General features: G+C 47.1%; 1 protein-coding gene across 1 annotated transcript in view; it reads left to right on the forward strand.

The window, feature by feature from the left end:
* The first annotated feature begins 9,558 nt into the window (after nucleotides 1–9,558).
* The window catches only part of TET2 (tet methylcytosine dioxygenase 2), a 73,560-nt gene continuing 65,050 nt past the window's right edge, over nucleotides 9,559–18,068 (forward strand). The window contains exon 1 of the mRNA XM_030491787.1: nucleotides 9,559–9,642. Within this exon, the coding sequence (XP_030347647.1) occupies nucleotides 9,613–9,642 (30 nt within the window). The 5' untranslated portion in view covers nucleotides 9,559–9,612. The remainder of the gene's footprint in view (nucleotides 9,643–18,068) is intronic.

The following is an 18,068-nucleotide window of genomic DNA, read 5'->3' on the forward strand; positions in this document are numbered from 1 at the left end:
ATAGACACGTATATATATGGTGTCTGCTTTCGCTTGAGAGAGGTGCCTTGCCTTCAGTGCAGCTGACCTGGTGAAACCTCCCAGCAGATGCTCAGAGCTGCTACAAGCATCAGCCTCAGCAAACATCAGCTCTGTTGCCTGTTCATTCACTCTAATGCAATTAGAACAGATTAACATGGGTGACTAGATGTGAAAGACAAATGCACCTCACCGTCTTCATTTATTAATTTGAGTCCTGCCCTTTTCACAAACTTGTTGCTCTCTTGACCTCCCTCGAATGGAGCACCCCTTTTTTGTTGCTAGAAGATTAAGAAGAGCTCTGGCAGGGAGGGACGGGCGGCTGAAATGGTCTAAGCCACAGGAGCCCTGCAACAATAGCCCACAGATTTTCGTTTACTAAGCAAGACACAGGTGGGAGCTTCGTAGGCTCACTGGTGAGCTAGCAGCCACCTCTCCTGACTCCATCAGCAATCCCTGGCTTCAAAAGCCCTGGAACGACTGTGCAATTAATGCCATTATAATTCTTCCGTGTGGGGCATTGTGCACTTCACCTCTTGCTGTTGAATGCCAGATGTCTGCTCACTGGAATGACATCCAGTGACAGGGCAGACATCCTGAGCTTAACTGCTCATGTCGTGCTTCAATCACAGTAACAACACAACTGACATAAAGTCACGATCCACGGACTAGATTGGACCACACAGTTGTCTTGCCTGACCTCTCATACAGCACAGCCTTTAGGTAACCAGCTAAAGAACCACAGTGTGTCTTTTAGACAAACCCTTGATGGAAAGACTCTGCCACTTCCCCTGCTAAATTGTTTCACAATTTTGGAAAAGAATGCCGCTTGTTTTTCAAAACAAGACCTTTTGGACTGAATTTCCCCAGCTTTAGCCCCTGTCCACTGTGTTTTGTTTTGCCTTTGTCTGCCCAAACTTGCAGCTACTGGGAACATTTCCCTTTGCAGACATTTGAGGACTGTGATTTCAACATTGCCTTTCCTAAAATAAGTAGGTTGAAATTCTTTACATCTTTCAGAGGGAGACAAGTGTTTTTGACCTCAGGAAAAAGTCCAGGAACTGATAGCAACCTGGCAGGTCCTCTCCAAACCCTTTCCAACCTGTCGGCATCATTTGGATGTGCATTCCTCATGGCCAAACAGATACAGCCTTCCAGCAATCACTTTGAATGTCCCTGTTGCCCTATGTATTTCCCATCAGAATTTTATTTCCTTAATTTGACTTCACATTTACATATTTTTATCATATTTAAGTCATTTAAAGATGAAGCTTGGCTTTGCTGGACTACCATCTTTATAAATCAAAGAACGCTTTCCATTCAATTCACTCCTCAGTTTACAACTAACCGTATTTTTTTAATGCACGTTTTAATATTCCAGGTTCAATCCAATCCCCAGAAAAAAGTAACAAATTGTGCCACCTCTTTCACCTGTGACAACATGGCCTGTAACTCTGTGAGTGCAGACAGACCAGCAAATAGCACATCTCATGATCTACCTTACTTTCAGCACCCAGGTTTTATTTTCTGTATGGTCTCCAACTGGGATGCTGCTGTTCTTCCCAAGACACTTAAAAAAATCCATGATTTTGTTAGAATGATGGAAACATGGGCCGTAGAAGAACTGCAAGTCATTTCCTGGTCCTTCCTTGTCCTGCATGGGTGGATCTATCCTGACAGGTTCCGTCCTGCTGAGCCCTCCCGTGCAGCATCTTCTCTAGGCAACTTGTTTCAGCGCAAAACTATCTTTACAGTCAGAAATTACTATATTGGCAACATATGTGCCTTGCTGCCAATTATCCCAGGTTTTTCTTACTTTATTTCCAGTGGATATGAAGGGCAGTTGATGCTCAGCATTTTAATGGAATTCAATACAGAGCAGATGACATACCATGTCCAGCTGCCAAATCCCGATTCAGCAGTCCCAAACCCTTCTGCTCAGGGGAGACCTTTGCTGTATAAGCTGTCATTCCTGCGGACCACCTCTGAACTCCCTCATCTAATATATTAACTGGACACATGGCTCTCCAGCTGGCTGCATTTCTCCATCTGACACTTCACTAAGCTGTGAACATCAGAGGCAAATAAACTGTGGGGCGCAGTTTGCCCTTGGACAGCACTGTCCAGCTTCTGGCTCCATAGCAGCAGCCGCCAGTGTCTTTGGATTCCTTTCTGCCATACATCCCTGGTGTCCTTGGGCAGGTTGGGCCTGTGCCCCTCTTGGGGACTGTCCCCCGCATGGGCAGGGAAGTCCTTCATTGCCAGTGGGTGACTGCTTAGCAGCTGCTTACACAGTACCTTCCCAAGCATCTCCCTTCTGACCAAATGGGCTGTAACAGCCCTCCTCTTGACACCCTCCTCTTCTCCCTCTTTATCTATCTCCAAACTCATTCAATAAATCTTCGCTTCATTTCCTCCTGAACGTCAGATGAAGAACAGCCTTCCTTGGTATTTGCTGCAAAAATTTAACCCCTGTTTTCTCTGCTTAGTTTTCCTAAATCAGACGTGCCCTTCCCTATCTGTCTTTCCAAGCTGCGGTCTGTCCCCCAGAGTCTCCACGGTGTCTGTTAAATCCTGTTTTGCTTCTCTGCTGAGCGCCCAAATACTTCCTGTTTATTTTCTGTACTTCTGGCATGATTTCTGAAGGATTTAAAAACAAATCTGTTTATCTTTGCTAAATCCCTCTGCTGATAAGGGCCTTATTTACAAACAGAAAAGCTAAGCAAAGTGGGGATGGAAGTAAAAATCTCATAAAGCAGGTACCTAATTTGAGGTGCCCTAAAAGCATCCAGAAGCTGAATTTTCTGAAAATGCCAAATAACTGTCCTCTAAAACCCCTGCTCCTTAAGCTGTTTCAGTTTAGGGACCTCTGGTCAGTGGCACCCCCACTTGCTTGACACTGCAGAAAACTGAGGATGCAGTCATGCAGGCAGGGAGCTCATCCACGGCTTTATCCTGAATGAAAATAAAATAAACACATTGCAGACAACATGGCAATCAGAGTCTGCAGCCACAAACAATCTCCTTCTCTCATAGCAATCACTTTTAATGCCTCTCCTAATTTTCCAGAGATGGAATTAGCACAGCAGAGATTGTCCCGACAGTTACATTTTTTCTTATTTTTTTTACTTCTTTTTACTTTTTACCAGCTTCATAAAATCATTTTTTCATTGTCTCCCAACACTCCATTAAGAGAAGAAGAAGACAGGGCAGGTTGTCACTGATGCGAAGCACTTCAGCTATTTTTCATTTTGACAGCCAGTGGCATATTACGTTGGAAGCACCAGCTGCATGGAAAGGTGCACGATGCTGGGTTAAGGCTGACCATAGGCCATGCTTTGACCAGCAGCCCTGCCCTGAGGCACCCACTGACTGAAAGCGGGTCCCACCTCTGCTGCATTGCCCCACTGCCCACCAAAAAGGGGTGTGGGATGGTACATTTTGCCCATGGTGAAAGGCTGGCAAGAATGGAAGCTGTGCCAATGAGCCAGGAAAGGCAGCCAGCTTTTCCCCACTGTCCAAACATCCGAAAAGAAGAGAGAATTTAGGGGGTTTTTTTTAAGTTGCTCAGGGTGGCAAGTACTTTTGCTGGTATCTTGTAGCTGCAGAGCCCTGCCAGCCTGTTCCTCTTGTTCTTCAATTCCTCAGACAAAAATGTACCTTTAAATAAATACAATGCGGTGATTGTGTGTCTGATGTATGTCTGCATCTTTCAGTAAAGCTTTTTGTGCTAGTTTTGGCTGGGACAGAGTTAATCATCTTCATAGATGCCAGCATGGGGCTATGTTTGGGTTTTGTGCTAGAAACAGTGTTGATAATTCAGGGATGTTTTCATTACTGCTGAGCAATGCTTACATAGAATCAAGGCCTTTTTCTGCTCCTCACACCACCAGTGGGTGGCTGCGGGTGCACAAGAAGTTGAGGGGGACACAGCCAAGACAGCCAACTCCAACTGATATTCATACCATATGATGTCATGCTCTGCAGATGAAGTTGGGGAAGAAGAAGGAAAGGGGGGACATTTGGAGTGATGGGGTTTGCCTTCCCAAGTAACTATTACACATGGTGGAGCCCTGCTCTCCTCAAGGTGGCTGAACATCCGCCTGCCCATGGGAAGTGGTGAATGAACTCCTTGTTTCACTCTGCAAGAGTGGGTTTTGCTTTACCTTGAACTGTCTGTATCTCAACCCATGAGTTTTAACTTTTACCCTTCCGATTCTCTTCCCCATCCCACCGGGGGGCAGTGAGCAAACAGCTCTGTGGGGCTTAGTTGCCGGTTGGGGTTAAACCACACACTTTTCTACAGCTTTTTGAAGAAAGTAGAAAGGGAGACCGTATATAACATCCTCACATTCACCCAAAGAAAAAGGACCAAACACATAGCTCCTTCCCCAAGTTGCAAACCTCAGGCTATTGCCAAGTCTTGCCCCTGAGAAGCTACGGTGCCAACTCCATGCCTGAAACAGTAGCAGGCATGCAAGAAAGAAATCAAAGCAAGCTGACAGCTCAGCTAGGACCACAGGCAAACTGCTCTACCAGGGAAGAAAATCAAAAGAGACAAAGACAGCTGTAACATTTACCTTCTTTATACATTGCTTCTAGATTAGAAAATCTGCACTAATGAGATCGCAGGTATGCACACATTTACATTACTTTTGAACACCATTTAGCTGCTTAAATGAACACTGCAAAGATGTTAGCTTTGCACGTAACTTTTATTTATAGGGCAAAATTGATTTAAGCAGTATTTAACCCGATACAATTGTGACTGTACTAAGGGTACGAACAAATGTGACACAGTCACTTCTGCTCAGGGGCTGAGAGTTTCCGAATCACGGGGGCGATGGCAGCCCCAAGGTTAGATTTGGGCTTCTCATTCAGGTGTGCTGGGAGAAGGGAAACCAACAAGCAGAGTGCCACTGAGTTTGTTAAAAGTTTGATGAGTAGAAATGAAAAAGTAAAGCTCTTTATGAGTCTCACAACCATGCAACCCCTGCCTTTCCCCGCTCCTGTCCAGACACACAGCTAAGGCTCCTTCCAAAGGCCAGCATTTACTGTATCGCAGCCCAAGTGTCCATGTGTCACCCAAATTCCTGACATCTAAAGGTGTATGTTTATATAGTGGAAAATATCTAACTATAAGTGACGGGTACTGATTCCCCGAGACTGTCAGTAGTGGCATCAGCAGACATCAAGCTCACCTGAAACAAAGCCACCTTTCCTCAGTGCCTAGCTATAGACACAGAGAGCCTGTCTTCAGACACCCAGTTTGAAAAGGTGGTTGCAAGAAATAAGTGCTCAGTCACTCCTTCATCTTCTACCCCCATTTTCTGAGGAAGCTGGATTCAATTTCCAAAGAGAAAAGACACCAGAAGTCAACCAAATAAAGTGCCACCCCTCAGGAGAAACCAGAGACCAGGCCTTCGTTCCTCAGCCTGCACCTTCCCCTACAGGCCCATGAGAGGGGTCTCTGCTTCCCTTGCATGAAGGATTCAAGATTTTACTCCCACAGCCATGGAAAAAAAGGCCTGGGGGCCCAAAAGGACAAGCTCTACCTTCAGATCCAGAGAGGGTCTTCCTGCTTCACCTCTCCTTATGCCTCCCTTACCCCTGGTCCCGGGCCACGGTCTTCCTCACACCAGGGCATGCATCCCGGCCACAGCCCTGGGGGCAGGTACTGCCCGCTGGGTGCTGCCCAGGCTTTCCAGCCACAAATGCACAAGGAGTCACAAGGCTACAGTCACCTTCAGAGCCATGAATGAAACAACACTAATTTAACTGTGTTTCTGAACTGGGTTTTGCACAGAAATTTGAAGTCAGAGCTGAATTTGGCCCAGCAAGCTATGTGAAGCAGGTAGTTAATATAAACCCCCTGATTTTTCAGTGCAGGGTAAAGGGTGAGAAATTATTTGCACTGTACATCTTCCTGAATGTTTTGTGCAGGGGCCTGAGGGGAGGGCAAGTACATTCCTTCAGTAAGTCAGGTTTGCTTGTTGCAGCTCTGGAGTTAGGAGGAAACTTTGGCTGCAGCTCATGCCTTGGCTGTCCCAACATCCTTCATGGGGAATGAGGTTTCTCTCTAGCAGAGGGGCAAGGCCCACACTCTTCTAAACTGTTGATATAATTGCATGTAATTACTCACAAGTGACAGGATGCTTTTTACCTGATGTTCTGCCTGTGAAACGTTTGCCTAACTGCAGAGTCCACCCCCCAGAGCACCTGTCCTGCAGTTGCACTGCGACCATCAGACCTCTGGGCTTTATTGCTATTAATTCTCTGCTCAGAGAGATTGAAACACATAATTCTGTTCCCAGCAGATCTCGAGCAAAAGCTGTTCCTGACCAGGACAGCAGTGGACACTCACAGTCTGGAGTGGGGTTTTTTGGTAGGATTCCCAATTTCATGCACTTAATCTGTTGAGATGTTTTGTTTGTTTGTTTTTGCTTTTCATTTCTTATAGATTCAAAGTCCAACCAAGAAGAAATGTTTCTGGGTTAGCCCTAGAAACAGCTCTAAAATGCCATGTGAGCTAAGTGCATTTCGGCACATTTCCAAGGAAGCTGCATATCCATTCTTTACAGCAGACACTTGTTTCGAAAAAAGCACGCAACTTCTGGCTGGGAACAGCACGTTTGGGCAGTAAAGGCTTTTTTCCCCTCAGTCCTCTAAGAATAAGAGGGTGAGAGTTTTTTTTCAAGTCACTCCTCGCTATGGTCAAGTTCAGGCATTTTTTTCTCACCATTTGATAAGATATGGCAAAGCAAAACGGATCAAATTTTTCTCATTCAATAAATACATTGAAGCCAACAGAACTTCTCCAAGGGAGAAATTAGATCCCCGTCTCTCTCATTAGGCTGCTAACAGATACCAGGAAATGTGCATTGTAGAGCAAGCTGCATTTGATGGAGGCACGCGTAACAGAAAGCTGTTGATTTGGAAGCCAAAAGATCCTGTGGTTTATCAAAATGCAGCAGGACTATGGGATGGCACCGGGTCAATTAGGAGGCTTGTAGGTCAAGATAGCTGAGCACAACCCCGGGCGAGCAGGAGAGGCTCTGGTAAATGAGCCTTGTGCCCCGGGAGGGAAGATAGCACTGCTGGTTCAGCAGGACTGCTCCCGGGTTTATTGAGCCTGGTATTGCAACAGGCTGTCATTAGGGCAGTAAAGTTAAAAAGGTAAAAAAAAGAGAGAGAGAAAGAAAAGAACAGAGAAGTGAACCACACCTATGACAGGAAGCATTTCAAAAATGCACGCTTCTCTCACATTCATATGTGCAGGTCAGATACACATGAGTTGTCACTTTCTTATCTTCAGCACAGGAGCACAGTCAGAATAGAAAAGAATCCAAGCCCAGCGTAGAATTCCTGCTTGTGGCTTTTGGGATCGGTGTTTGGTTTTAGTTTTCTTTCTTCCTTTTTTCCATTTTACCCACTCAGTTTGCCAGGTTTGCAGCTGCTCGCTCGGGCAAAGGGAAGAGAGGGCTGTGCTCCCACTGGAACTGGGAGCTGGCGCAGCAGGGTCCTGCCAAAACCAGCCACCTGCTCTTCCCAGCCGGGAAGGGCACATGGGTATGGAGGGATCTGAGCCATGCCAAGGAGGGTCACCTCACCCAGCACAATGCAAATAAATACTTGAGAACAACACGGAGGGAGAGGCCCGGCCGAACCCCGTTGGTGCCCTGCCCTGGTTAGGCAGAACAAGACATGCAGAGGACAGAGGGGTCTGCAGGTGCTCAATCCCGGCAATGTCAGCTGGATGTGCCACACCAGGGGGAAACGCAACCCTAGGCTTTAGTAGCAGACTTGAAAGAGTTAGAAATACCGATTAAAGCCTGATGGAAATCAAGCGAGTGCTGTGAAAGCACAAAAAAATCTGGTAAAATTGAGATGGTCTTTGACTGTTATTCGCATCATTTACTCTTCCAAAAAGAGCCATAGGCTGAGCCTATTTGCACAGGTTTGGGCTGCACGAGACACTGTGAAGCCAGTTCTGTGGAAGCAAAGACAAACACCTTTGTCTAGAAACCCCACGTATTTTCCTATGGGACAGGGCTAGCCAGACGAGCACCTTTCCAAGGGCCGGGGAGTGTGAGCTGCCCAGTGCAGGTATGGCAGGAGTGACACTGCCATCAGCGCAGAGCTGTTTTAGCAAGTTGTAAGGGCAACCTTCTATCTTCGATCTGCTTCTGAAATGTTTCACCGAAATTAAAGCAAAACCAAAAGCCAGAGAACAACCTGTGATGCGAAAACCAAATTACTCGCGATGATCTGAGCTTCCTAGAAATCACTCTGATATGCATTGAGCGCGCAGGGTTTGGCATCTTGCTAAAGCCCTTTCTCACCAGCCCGGGGAACAGCCAGGGATTCGCTTCTCCGCGGCATGATGAGCACAGCGCCTGCAGACCTCCCCCTGCTCCCCTCGGCGCGAAGGGCACACCCGCGGGTGGGAGAGGGTCTGGCCGGGAACCTAATGCTCTCCCAAAATCCCCCCCTGGCCTCACAACCCCTCCAGGGCAGGCCGGAGTAAAGCAGCCCGGGGGTCAGCACGGCGGAGGGGAGGCCAGCGGGTCAGTCCGGGATCAGGGCTCCGGGGGGATGTTCCGGCGGTGTGAAACCTCGGCGCCGGTTCCCAGAGAGGCGGGTTTGCACACTCCGCTCCCCGCAGCCACCGGCTGGAAGGGGTCCAGCTCCTCCGGTGAAGCGGGGCAGCGTACGGCGGGCACGGCAGCGGCAACCTGTCGCTCGGTTGGGGCGAGGGCTGGGAGACCGGGAGAGCACCGAACTCCGCTCCCTGGGACCGGCAGCCAGACCTTCTGCGTGCGGGGGGCACGGAACCGCTTCTCCTGCGGAGAGCAATGAGAGCGGAGTTCGGAGCGGTCCCATCAGCCTCGCTCGCACCGGGCTGCGGGCTGTTATAGCCCGGTGGGTGTCCCCTTGCTCCGCGCTGGGACATCCCCGCTCACGGGCCCGGCTGCCCGCGGGCGCGGCACTTCATTCTGGGGAAACCTGAGGAGATTTTGTTATTTTAAAGTGTTTTCTCTCTCTTTTGGCGGGGTTTTTCTTTCACGCTGCCCGCCGGCTACCGAGCGGCGTTACCGGCTCCCAGCCCCCGCCGAGGCAGGGCACATCAGGCGGGCTCCCACGGCGTGGGAAAGTGCGGCCGGCCCCCGGGGGTAGAGAATGGCGGGGGGGGAGAGATGCGGGAGGGGACGCCCCGCGGACCCAGCTCCCGCGCACCGCACAAGAGAAGGGGGAGCGGGAAGAGAGGCGAAGGGGGGGGACGACGGGGAACCCCGAAAGGCCAAAGAGCGGCAAAACCCGACCCCCCGCCCCCAGGCGGTGCCGCGGTCCCGGTGGCGGGGGCGCTCCCGCACCGGCTGCACGGGGGCGCCGCGCGAGGGGAGGGGGTGCGGGGGGGGGAAGGTGGGGGTGTGCATCGCGCGCGGGGCGGCGCGGCGCGCGGGGCGGGCACCGACGTCAGGGCGCCGCGTGCATATTGATGCGGGGGCCCGGCCGCTTTCGTCAAGGAGCAGAAGGAAGCAAGATGGCGGCCCTGTAGGAGCGGGGAGCGCGGCGCCCGGCTGTGCGTGCTGGATGTCGGCAAGGCTGAGGGACGCGGCAGAGGTCAGAGCGGGACCCCCCGCGCCGGCCGCCTTCCCCACGGCACCACGGGGTGTCCGCGGGGCCGCGCCGCGCCGCCGGGCGTCGTTTTGGGGGGTGGGCACCGCGGCGGCTCCCCCAACATGGCTGACTGACAGAGGCGGCGGGGGGCGCCGCGGGCCCCCGCCGCCCCCTCCCCGCGGGGCCGGCCCCCAACTTTGCCTCGCCGCCCCTCCCCGCGCCTTTGTCTGCGCGGCGCCGGCGGCGGCGGGGGGACGGCGGCGGGAGGCGCCCCGCTGCCTTGAGCCCCCTCCGGCCGGCCGGCTGCTCCCCGCCGCGGGGCTGCCCCGCGGGGACCGGCGTTCCCCATCCCCACCCCGCGGGTTGCGGGGTCCCGAGCGGCCGGGGCGGCGGCGGGTCCCGGCTTTGTGCCGCTCCCCGGCCCCGGTCGGACACAAAGGCGGGCGCAGCCCCGGGGAAAGGGGGAGAGAGGGGGGACTTGCGGAGTTTGGGGAGGACGGGAGCGGGGAGACGGGCGAAACGCGGTCCTGGGGGGCTCGGGAGAAGTGCGTGCGGCGGGGAGGAGGGGGCCTCGCTGCCGGGCCTTCGTTTTGCCGTGCGATCTACACGCGCGTTTTGTGCGCGTTGCTAAATCCTGCCGTCGGGGCCACTTGCACAATGTGGCCACGGGAAGGGGAAAGAAAAGAGTTAGTTTCTCGTGTATGTTCCCCTAAAATAACGCTTTCGGCGAGGTCAGGCTTGTTCCCCGCCAGATGACAGACAAGAGCAGGAACCTGACCGCACTGGCGAGCCGGACGCGCGGCACGGTGTGCTCGCATCGTGGCATTTATTGGCGTTAAATCACCCCCATCAGATACTAGCAGTCGTTCTCGTGCCCTTAGTTAAAAGGAGGCTTTTCGGCTCGCGGTTTGAGTCTTGGTACTTTAGCAGACCCTGTTCTGCTAAGTAATTTTCCTTTTCGGAGGGTGAGGTGAAGTGATGTGGTCGAGCGTGTGTTTCTATCGAAATGTTGCAACCAAAGATCTCCTCGTAAGATTTGTTTTCCATGATGAGCGGCATGGAAATGTGCAGGCTTTGAGCAGTGATCAGCAGCTCTGAATATCGGTTCAGCGTTATTTTTTTTCATTTTTTTTCTTTTTTGAATGTGAAGTTCAGGAGTTTCAGAGATGAGGAGATAATGTCCCTCCAGTGAAAGCAGGTCAGTGGGTGTTGTTTGTCGGCTAATGAGGCCGTTCCATTTGCATGTTAATGGCAGGTTGACTTACTGCAGCAGGGGGTGAGTGTAGTAACGTGTACATTCACTTGTGTTATCTGCATGTGTATTCCACTACGGCACTTTCTCTTGTGGTTGTAAAGTGCAAAACAGGACGTGGTTGCCGAAGATATTCAACAGGGAGATGTTAATGGTCAAGAGTCATGTATAAACTCATGTTAGAGGGGGATCTGACCGAGTTAAAAGGTGGCAAAACCAACACCGTGGTAGATGCGGTGTCCTTTTAAGAGATGCCCCTGGCGTGGCAGGTTGACCGTAGGTTATAAATCATCCCTTATCTTCTGGGGGTTAGACAAATTTCCTTAAGTGATGTGTGATGAACACATTGGTTCCTCTTACCAGTAGCTACGGAAAATGAGCACGTTTCTCTGAGCCCTTAGGGCGGCTTGCCCCTCAACTACTGGTAGATTTCCCAGAACTTCTTTCATTCTTAGTGGTTTTTTTTTTTCTTTTCCTGGACACCTTAATTTTTTGCACCCCTCCAAGTAAAGGTAATCCTATGCAGTTTCTATATAGATTATAGTTTGTATCTCACTGCTAAAGGTCTGTGACTAACGATGGCCATGTTACAGTCTTTAATAGACTGCCATAGAGAAACGCTACTTCTCTGAGCTCTTTCTGTCTCAAACACATGGCTCTTCAGTTGCTACTGTCCTTTGGCACTTTCTGTTCTCACTTGCTACGTATCTGTTTGGTCTATTAAAAGAAAAAAAAAAAAGACTCAAAACTGGATACAAACACTGATGCTATTTTGCTGCATCTTCATTAAGACAGTTTCGTATAGTTCTTTTCCTGCTCCCAACTTATATTCTTTCTATTATGTTTAAGTCCCTTATGTCATGAAAACATTGGTAAATCTAGCAACTCAAGAACTTCTAGTCTGCCAGATCTGCTGCTAACGCTTTGAAAGAAAGTGCATGTCTTGGATTTTATCCCACAGAAAAACAACAATTTGGAATCAATGTAAATAAATCACTGTTGGGCAATAGTTTATCTCTTCCCCAGTGTCATGGAAAGCATAGTGTGAACCCTGCCACTGAAGTCAGAACACATTTAAACCTAGCAACCAGGGGGTAGGGAGGAGGAAAAAAAGGGAAGGAGGTGGGACTAAACTGCTGTTTACATGAAATGAAGAAGTCAAAAGTCATCTTTTGGTGGAAACAGTTCTTTCATTTTGGGAACTGACATCAAAAAACTTTGTGAACCCATTCAGGCAACTTCAGAAAGTGGTTCTGTATTGCCCATTTCAGAACTGATTATTAACAAACCTTCAAAAGAAGAAAAGGTTGAATGGGAGACACTGAGGCTCCTGAATCTGCCGAACTATCACTGTCGTGGTAAGGCTTTTAACAAGGACTTTGGCATTGTGCTGATTCCTGGCTTTTAGCCAAGGAAACTGGTATTGTTTTGATATAGTGCGCATGGTCCTAGACTTTGGCATGTCAACATTGTTTAAAGAACAAGAAACGTGTGCCCGCTGAGGAGTTATTATGACGGACAGATTTCCAAGGTCTCTTGTTGGCACCAGTGCTGCGCTGTGTAGCAGAAATGGGAGGTTGTAAATGTTTTGGTTTGCATGTGCAGAATCAGGAGACCCTGAAGTTGTTGCTGGAACAGGGATTTCAGCTGCCGGAGTTGGAAGGAACCATCGTTCTCTCTTGCCCGGAGCACCTCAGATGCTGCTGGGACTCCGTCTCCTAAAGGAAAACTAAAAACAACCACCAAACCCCCCACCTCATCATGTTTTGGAATAAATCTACTGCTCAGGTGCCGAAAAACATGAAGTTCAGGTTGGACTAATGTTACTGGCCCTGTTTGGGATTACGGAGAGTGCTTCACTTCTAAGTTACTTGCATGGGCAGTAGAGCGGTGTTCTCAGAGTGTGCCTAAGCAGTGTCTTTAAATCCCTTGCTCTGTTTTGTTCTGAGTAGATGTGTCTTGTGTTTCCACAGGAGCCAAGTAAGGTCCTTTTTTAAAAAACTGTCAATTTTTCAAGGTGAAATTTCAGATGAGCTGTCAAATTTGGCTTGTCACAGAGAGTGACCCTACTACCTCTCTCACTTGACTGCCACACAGTAGCTCTAAGCGTGGTAGCAGCATCTGTAAGCCAGCTTCACAACTGGATCCTGAAAGTGGTAGAACAAAGTTGCCAAGTTTCAAGTAGAGTTGGTGGTTATCTTGGAAACTGTGCTGGAGAACACAACCACAGATGATTTTGCCAAATAATATACAGTATTTATTTAGTCCAGCTCTCTGATTGCTGTTAAGGCAGTCAGCCAGCAGCAGAAAGTGTTGTGACATCATTCTGAAAGGCAATGTGCTGGTTCTGAAATGGAGTGGGATGTACTATGATTCATTATTAAAAAAAAAATAAAAGCTGTAGTCTGAACAGAGATAAAGCATATGACTGCATCATGGCTGAAAGCCAAAAAGGGAATTATATGAATCAATCACACTTGTAGCATTATTCCAGTCCCATACTCCGTAAGGCAGTGAATAACTTCTTACTCATTTAATGATATTCTGCTGGAAAAATACCCTTTTGAACACTGAACAAGTAACTAGTAACAAGTTGCCATAGTTCCAGTTGGTACAGTTTCAGATCGTCACTGCTCGCGTGTTCGATTTGCATAGCTTGTCCCAATATCCTAGTTAATAAAATGTTACAAATGGAAAGTACCATGAGTAATCATCTTCTCAGTCATCCATTGAAAAGAAGTCACTTCTGCCTTCCCTTAGGGTAGACAAGTATCTTAAAAGAAAAACCCACCCGTTTTCCCAAGGAATTGCTCTGTGAGTGGAGGCAGAGGTGGTGGGTGAAGGAATAAAATTCTGAACCTTTAGCATCAGCTGGACTAATCCCAAGGACAGCCAATGACTGACCCAAAAAGGTTGTTTGGATTAAAATACTGGGAATGTGCCTCCCATTATGTAGCAGGGAGTAACAGAAGGAGAAATAGGAAGAACAGCTAACTAATTTCACCCACGTATCGCTCATTGTTCTTGAAAAAAATTCCCTGCCTTACAAGAGGATCAGAAAGAGTGTTTTACTAGTTGTTCATAGTAAAGGATTAAAATCTGGGGACAATTTAAAGAAAGTTGCTATACTTAGAAAAACACTTTAACAATTAAAAGCCATAAAGATTTAGTTTCCTGTCTGTCATTTCAAGCAGGCTTGTTCATCTCTGTCAAACACCTTCCAAAAAGCTGAATCATCTCAGCAACCTGAACAAAATTCAGGCTGTCCTTCAAAACCAAAGTTTTCTGTGGAGGTGTGGATTCCAAGTTGGAGTGTTCCTGTCGTGTAGCATACATATCACAAGAAACCCCAGTAGGAGTATTCTTACAGAGAAATATGGACTTGCAGTATGGAGGCTTCAGTCTGACCTAATTCTCTGTGTGTTTTATTCCTCTTCTAAAAATAATAATCAAAATAAAAGCAGTATTTCTATTGCCGTGCACAATGGAATAGGCTTGTTCTATGCTGAAGTTCAGCAAGAAAGGAAAATTCAGCATCTTAATCCTAATCAAGGACAGCATATCTTTTAAGACATTTTCAAAGAAGCGAGCAAGTGACTCGTCAGCTAGATAAGCTATCCAGGAATAGCTAAATAACCAAATGCCCCTTGGAAGTGTCTTCCTCAGGTACAGGGCGGTAGCCCAGGCACTTTCTGGTTAACTACTATGATGCAACGTAGACAACATGAAATATCTTTATATGTTCCGCAGCATTATCTCGGCCCTCAAATATATTCCACATGGGTTCCCACCATATGAAGATTGGTTTCACTAGGTGTATGCATTGGAAAGGAGAAGTTTCTAGGTTTAAGCTGAATTTTTTGCAGACCTATAAAGAGAATAATGACTTCTGCACCCTTTACGTGAGCTACCCTACCCTTAAACTTACATTTTGATAACAAAAATTTAAACAACTTCTCTGCTTAGTCTCCTTTCTAATAATGCATAAACAGTCCAGGCTTTGTCTTCCAGTGTCCTGGCGTGAGCTGCTTTAAGTCACATCATGTTGGAAGGGGATTTGGCTCCATTGCAGTAATAGCCCGGCTTACCAAGCGGGTAGATGTTTAGGTCAGGAGGATGACTCTCCATGCGGTTGCACGCACGTGGTTAGAGTGTTTACAAACAGTGTCCCAGCATCCTCGGCAGCTGCCTTGACGCAGCCAGTGAGGACAGAGTTCTAGGAATGTCCCTGGTCCTCACGGGCGGTGGAGGAGGGGGAAAACTAAAAACACAGAGTTTAAGAAAACATATCGCAGTTTGGGGTTTGGCTGAGCTTTCTGCATCTGTGTTGCATTCTAGATCCTTGGGTCCTTTGTCAGATGCCGCTGTTTTTTCCCCCTGCTTAAGTGCAATCTGGGCTGTGTTGACGTGTTTGCCTGGAACAGACTGACCCAAAGTACGAGATGGGGGGTTAAGGGAATTGTTGCAAAGGTTTCAAATTATTTCTGTGCCTCCCCCTTCCCTCTTAAAAAATTTATACGGAATTCAATCCCCGAAAGCTTTCATGACAAAACAGCTCTTGCAATACAAGAATCCCACTGTAAATGGGTATATATTTTTCCTTAATGAGGCATGACTCACTGCCTGTTAGCATACTAGAACAATTCCCTTTTTAAAGAACAAAAAAGAAACCGTGAATCCTACTAACTTTATAAGTCAAATCAAATAGCTGAAAGTCTTTATTACTTAATGAGACATGTTGACACAAAGAGGCGTTGCTGTTACGAAAGCTAATACCACTGGAAGGCAAGTTTTGGATCTCCATTAGACGTAAGAAGCTTGGTGGAGATTTCTGCATTTACTCAACCAAATGAATAATGCCACGAATCTGTTGTTTAAAAAGGGAGGGGAAAAAAGGGAAAAAGGAGGGAGGAGAAGTGGTGATAATTATTTGGGTTGTGTTGCCAAGATGGTTTCAGGAAGCACAGATGAAAATACATTGTAGCTGGTCAAAGCACTCAACTGACAATATGTTTCATGCCCTCCCCTGTGGACCTAAACCAAAGCTGTCAGACAGGTTCTCGTCTCCAAAGACTCGTAAAGCCTATGCTGTGCAAGCGCTATGGGCAGAGATTCTGCTCCTTATCCAGAAACATCATTTTCCAGTCCCATGCACATTTTTCAGATTTTCTCATGCAGTTTTGCAGCAAGTGCTTGGGATGGTGTGCAAGGCACGTTGCTTGCTATATAAAACGAATCCTAAGAACTGGTTTTTCCTAAGCAGTTGGTCCAAGTGTCTCTTCCATATTCTGAATTTGTCTAGATGAGTCACTGTGTTCACCATCATACACCAGAGTACGAAGGCCAGTCCACAGACCTTGCTATGCACATAACTTCTGCTATTAATTGTACGTTCACACTGGCTGCTTCCATGTTATGTTAATGTTGATTACATCACTGCATTTTTGTTATTACACTCCAGTGGTTCTCACCTGTCATTTGTGAGCACAATTATTTGGGTCACATCCAGAACCTGCTTCTATTTCACTAAGCTCTTCACTTCCTTTTGTTTTCTTTTCTGACTTCTTTTTGACCCACAGTTCCAACTACTCTTGCAGCAGCTGGCTAGCAGAAAGTAGAAAGCAAGAATAAAGAATATATGAAAAAATATGTGACAAAGGCATTTCTGAGTTTGCACTGACTATTTGTTCCTTCTCTGGCTACTTTTAGTGCTGTTAGATCAAAGGGTAAATGTTAACCCTGGGCCTGATGCTGACAGGAGAGTTTTGCCTTCAACTTCAGTGTCCTTTAGTAAAACTTTCCACATTTGTCCCTTCGCATGAGAGACAACAACTGTTTGTGCAGTACTCACTCCCATTTCATGCCCCTGATACCTTTTTTCATCTTTGTTTAATCTGTTTATTCTTTCTGTGCTACTTCACTTGTGTTTGAAGTCACATACTTTGAAGTTATACAATTTTTATACTTGCCAAAGGACACAAAACTCTTTCAGCTCTTATGTAAGCAAAAAGGAGAAAAGAATGATTGCATATTTCCTCTTGTGTGCAAGTAGCATTACTGTACTGCTCATGGTAAAATGAGGAAAATGTATTGTTGCAGTAAAGCAGGAGTTGCTCCCCTTCTCCCAAAGTTACTAAAGTTCACACAAGTGAGATATTTCCTTGAAGCTTGAAGTGTATGTATAGCTTCATAAAAGGAATGCAATTTGTCCCTGAAAGAGAACATATGAAAGCTGGAAAATATATTGGACTCGCCTCTCCCTGGAATATGGAGAAGTGGGTGTGTGTGTATGTATGTATTACAGACCTTCACATATTTTCTTTTCAAATGATCAACTTTCTGTTCCCCCAGCACTCCTTTGCTTATTTGTCTGTTTGATTTCAAACCAAAAAGGTCTGAGGTATTACCAAAATGGCAACGGTAAAAATCAAAACCACGAAAGTTGAGCAACCGAAAAGGGTCAGACTTAACACTTATTTGACTCACATAACCAGTAGACATTTGGGGGGAAAGAAAACCTATACTAGTCAGTCTCCATTCCATGTGCAGTCAGTTTGCATAGTCGCATACTTTGAAGTTATACAATTTTTATTGTATAATAAAATACAATTATTTGTACACATCACATACCCAGGAGCAAGTGAAAATATTGACCAAAGAGGGAAGAGCACTCTTGATATTTATAAACATGAAAAATGCACAAAACAGAAAAATACAGCCTTTTAGTTTGTTGCTGTTTCTATGGCACTCTCCATACTTTCCACTGAACATTTTTGCTCTTTAAATAAGTTTGGACCTGTACTTTTCTGTTTCCCTGTAATCACTAATGCAGAGAAGAAGCTTATGTCAGTGTGAGAAAACAGTAGAAAAACTAAGAATTGTGTTGATCTATTTTCCTTCCCTCTGTTACTATGTGTAATGCCCAAGAAGTGAGAAACCAGGTAGGAAAACATAGATTTCTGTACATTTTTCCACTGTGCCTATGCTGTGCAGTTGACAATATGTTAGGTACAGGTGGCTTCCCTCCCGCCCCCAAATGCTGTCAGATGACTTGTGATCCTGCAAACTGATGGCAGCCCTTGCCATTTTCACAAAGCCCTATTCATTTTCTTTGGGCTCACAGAGCTGCAACAGCCTGCTTGTGTAGAGGCACTTACAGGAGTGAGGCACCTAGTCA

This window comes from Strigops habroptila, chromosome 7 (assembly GCF_004027225.2).
Source record: "Strigops habroptila isolate Jane chromosome 7, bStrHab1.2.pri, whole genome shotgun sequence".
NCBI lineage: Eukaryota > Metazoa > Chordata > Aves > Psittaciformes > Psittacidae > Strigops > Strigops habroptila.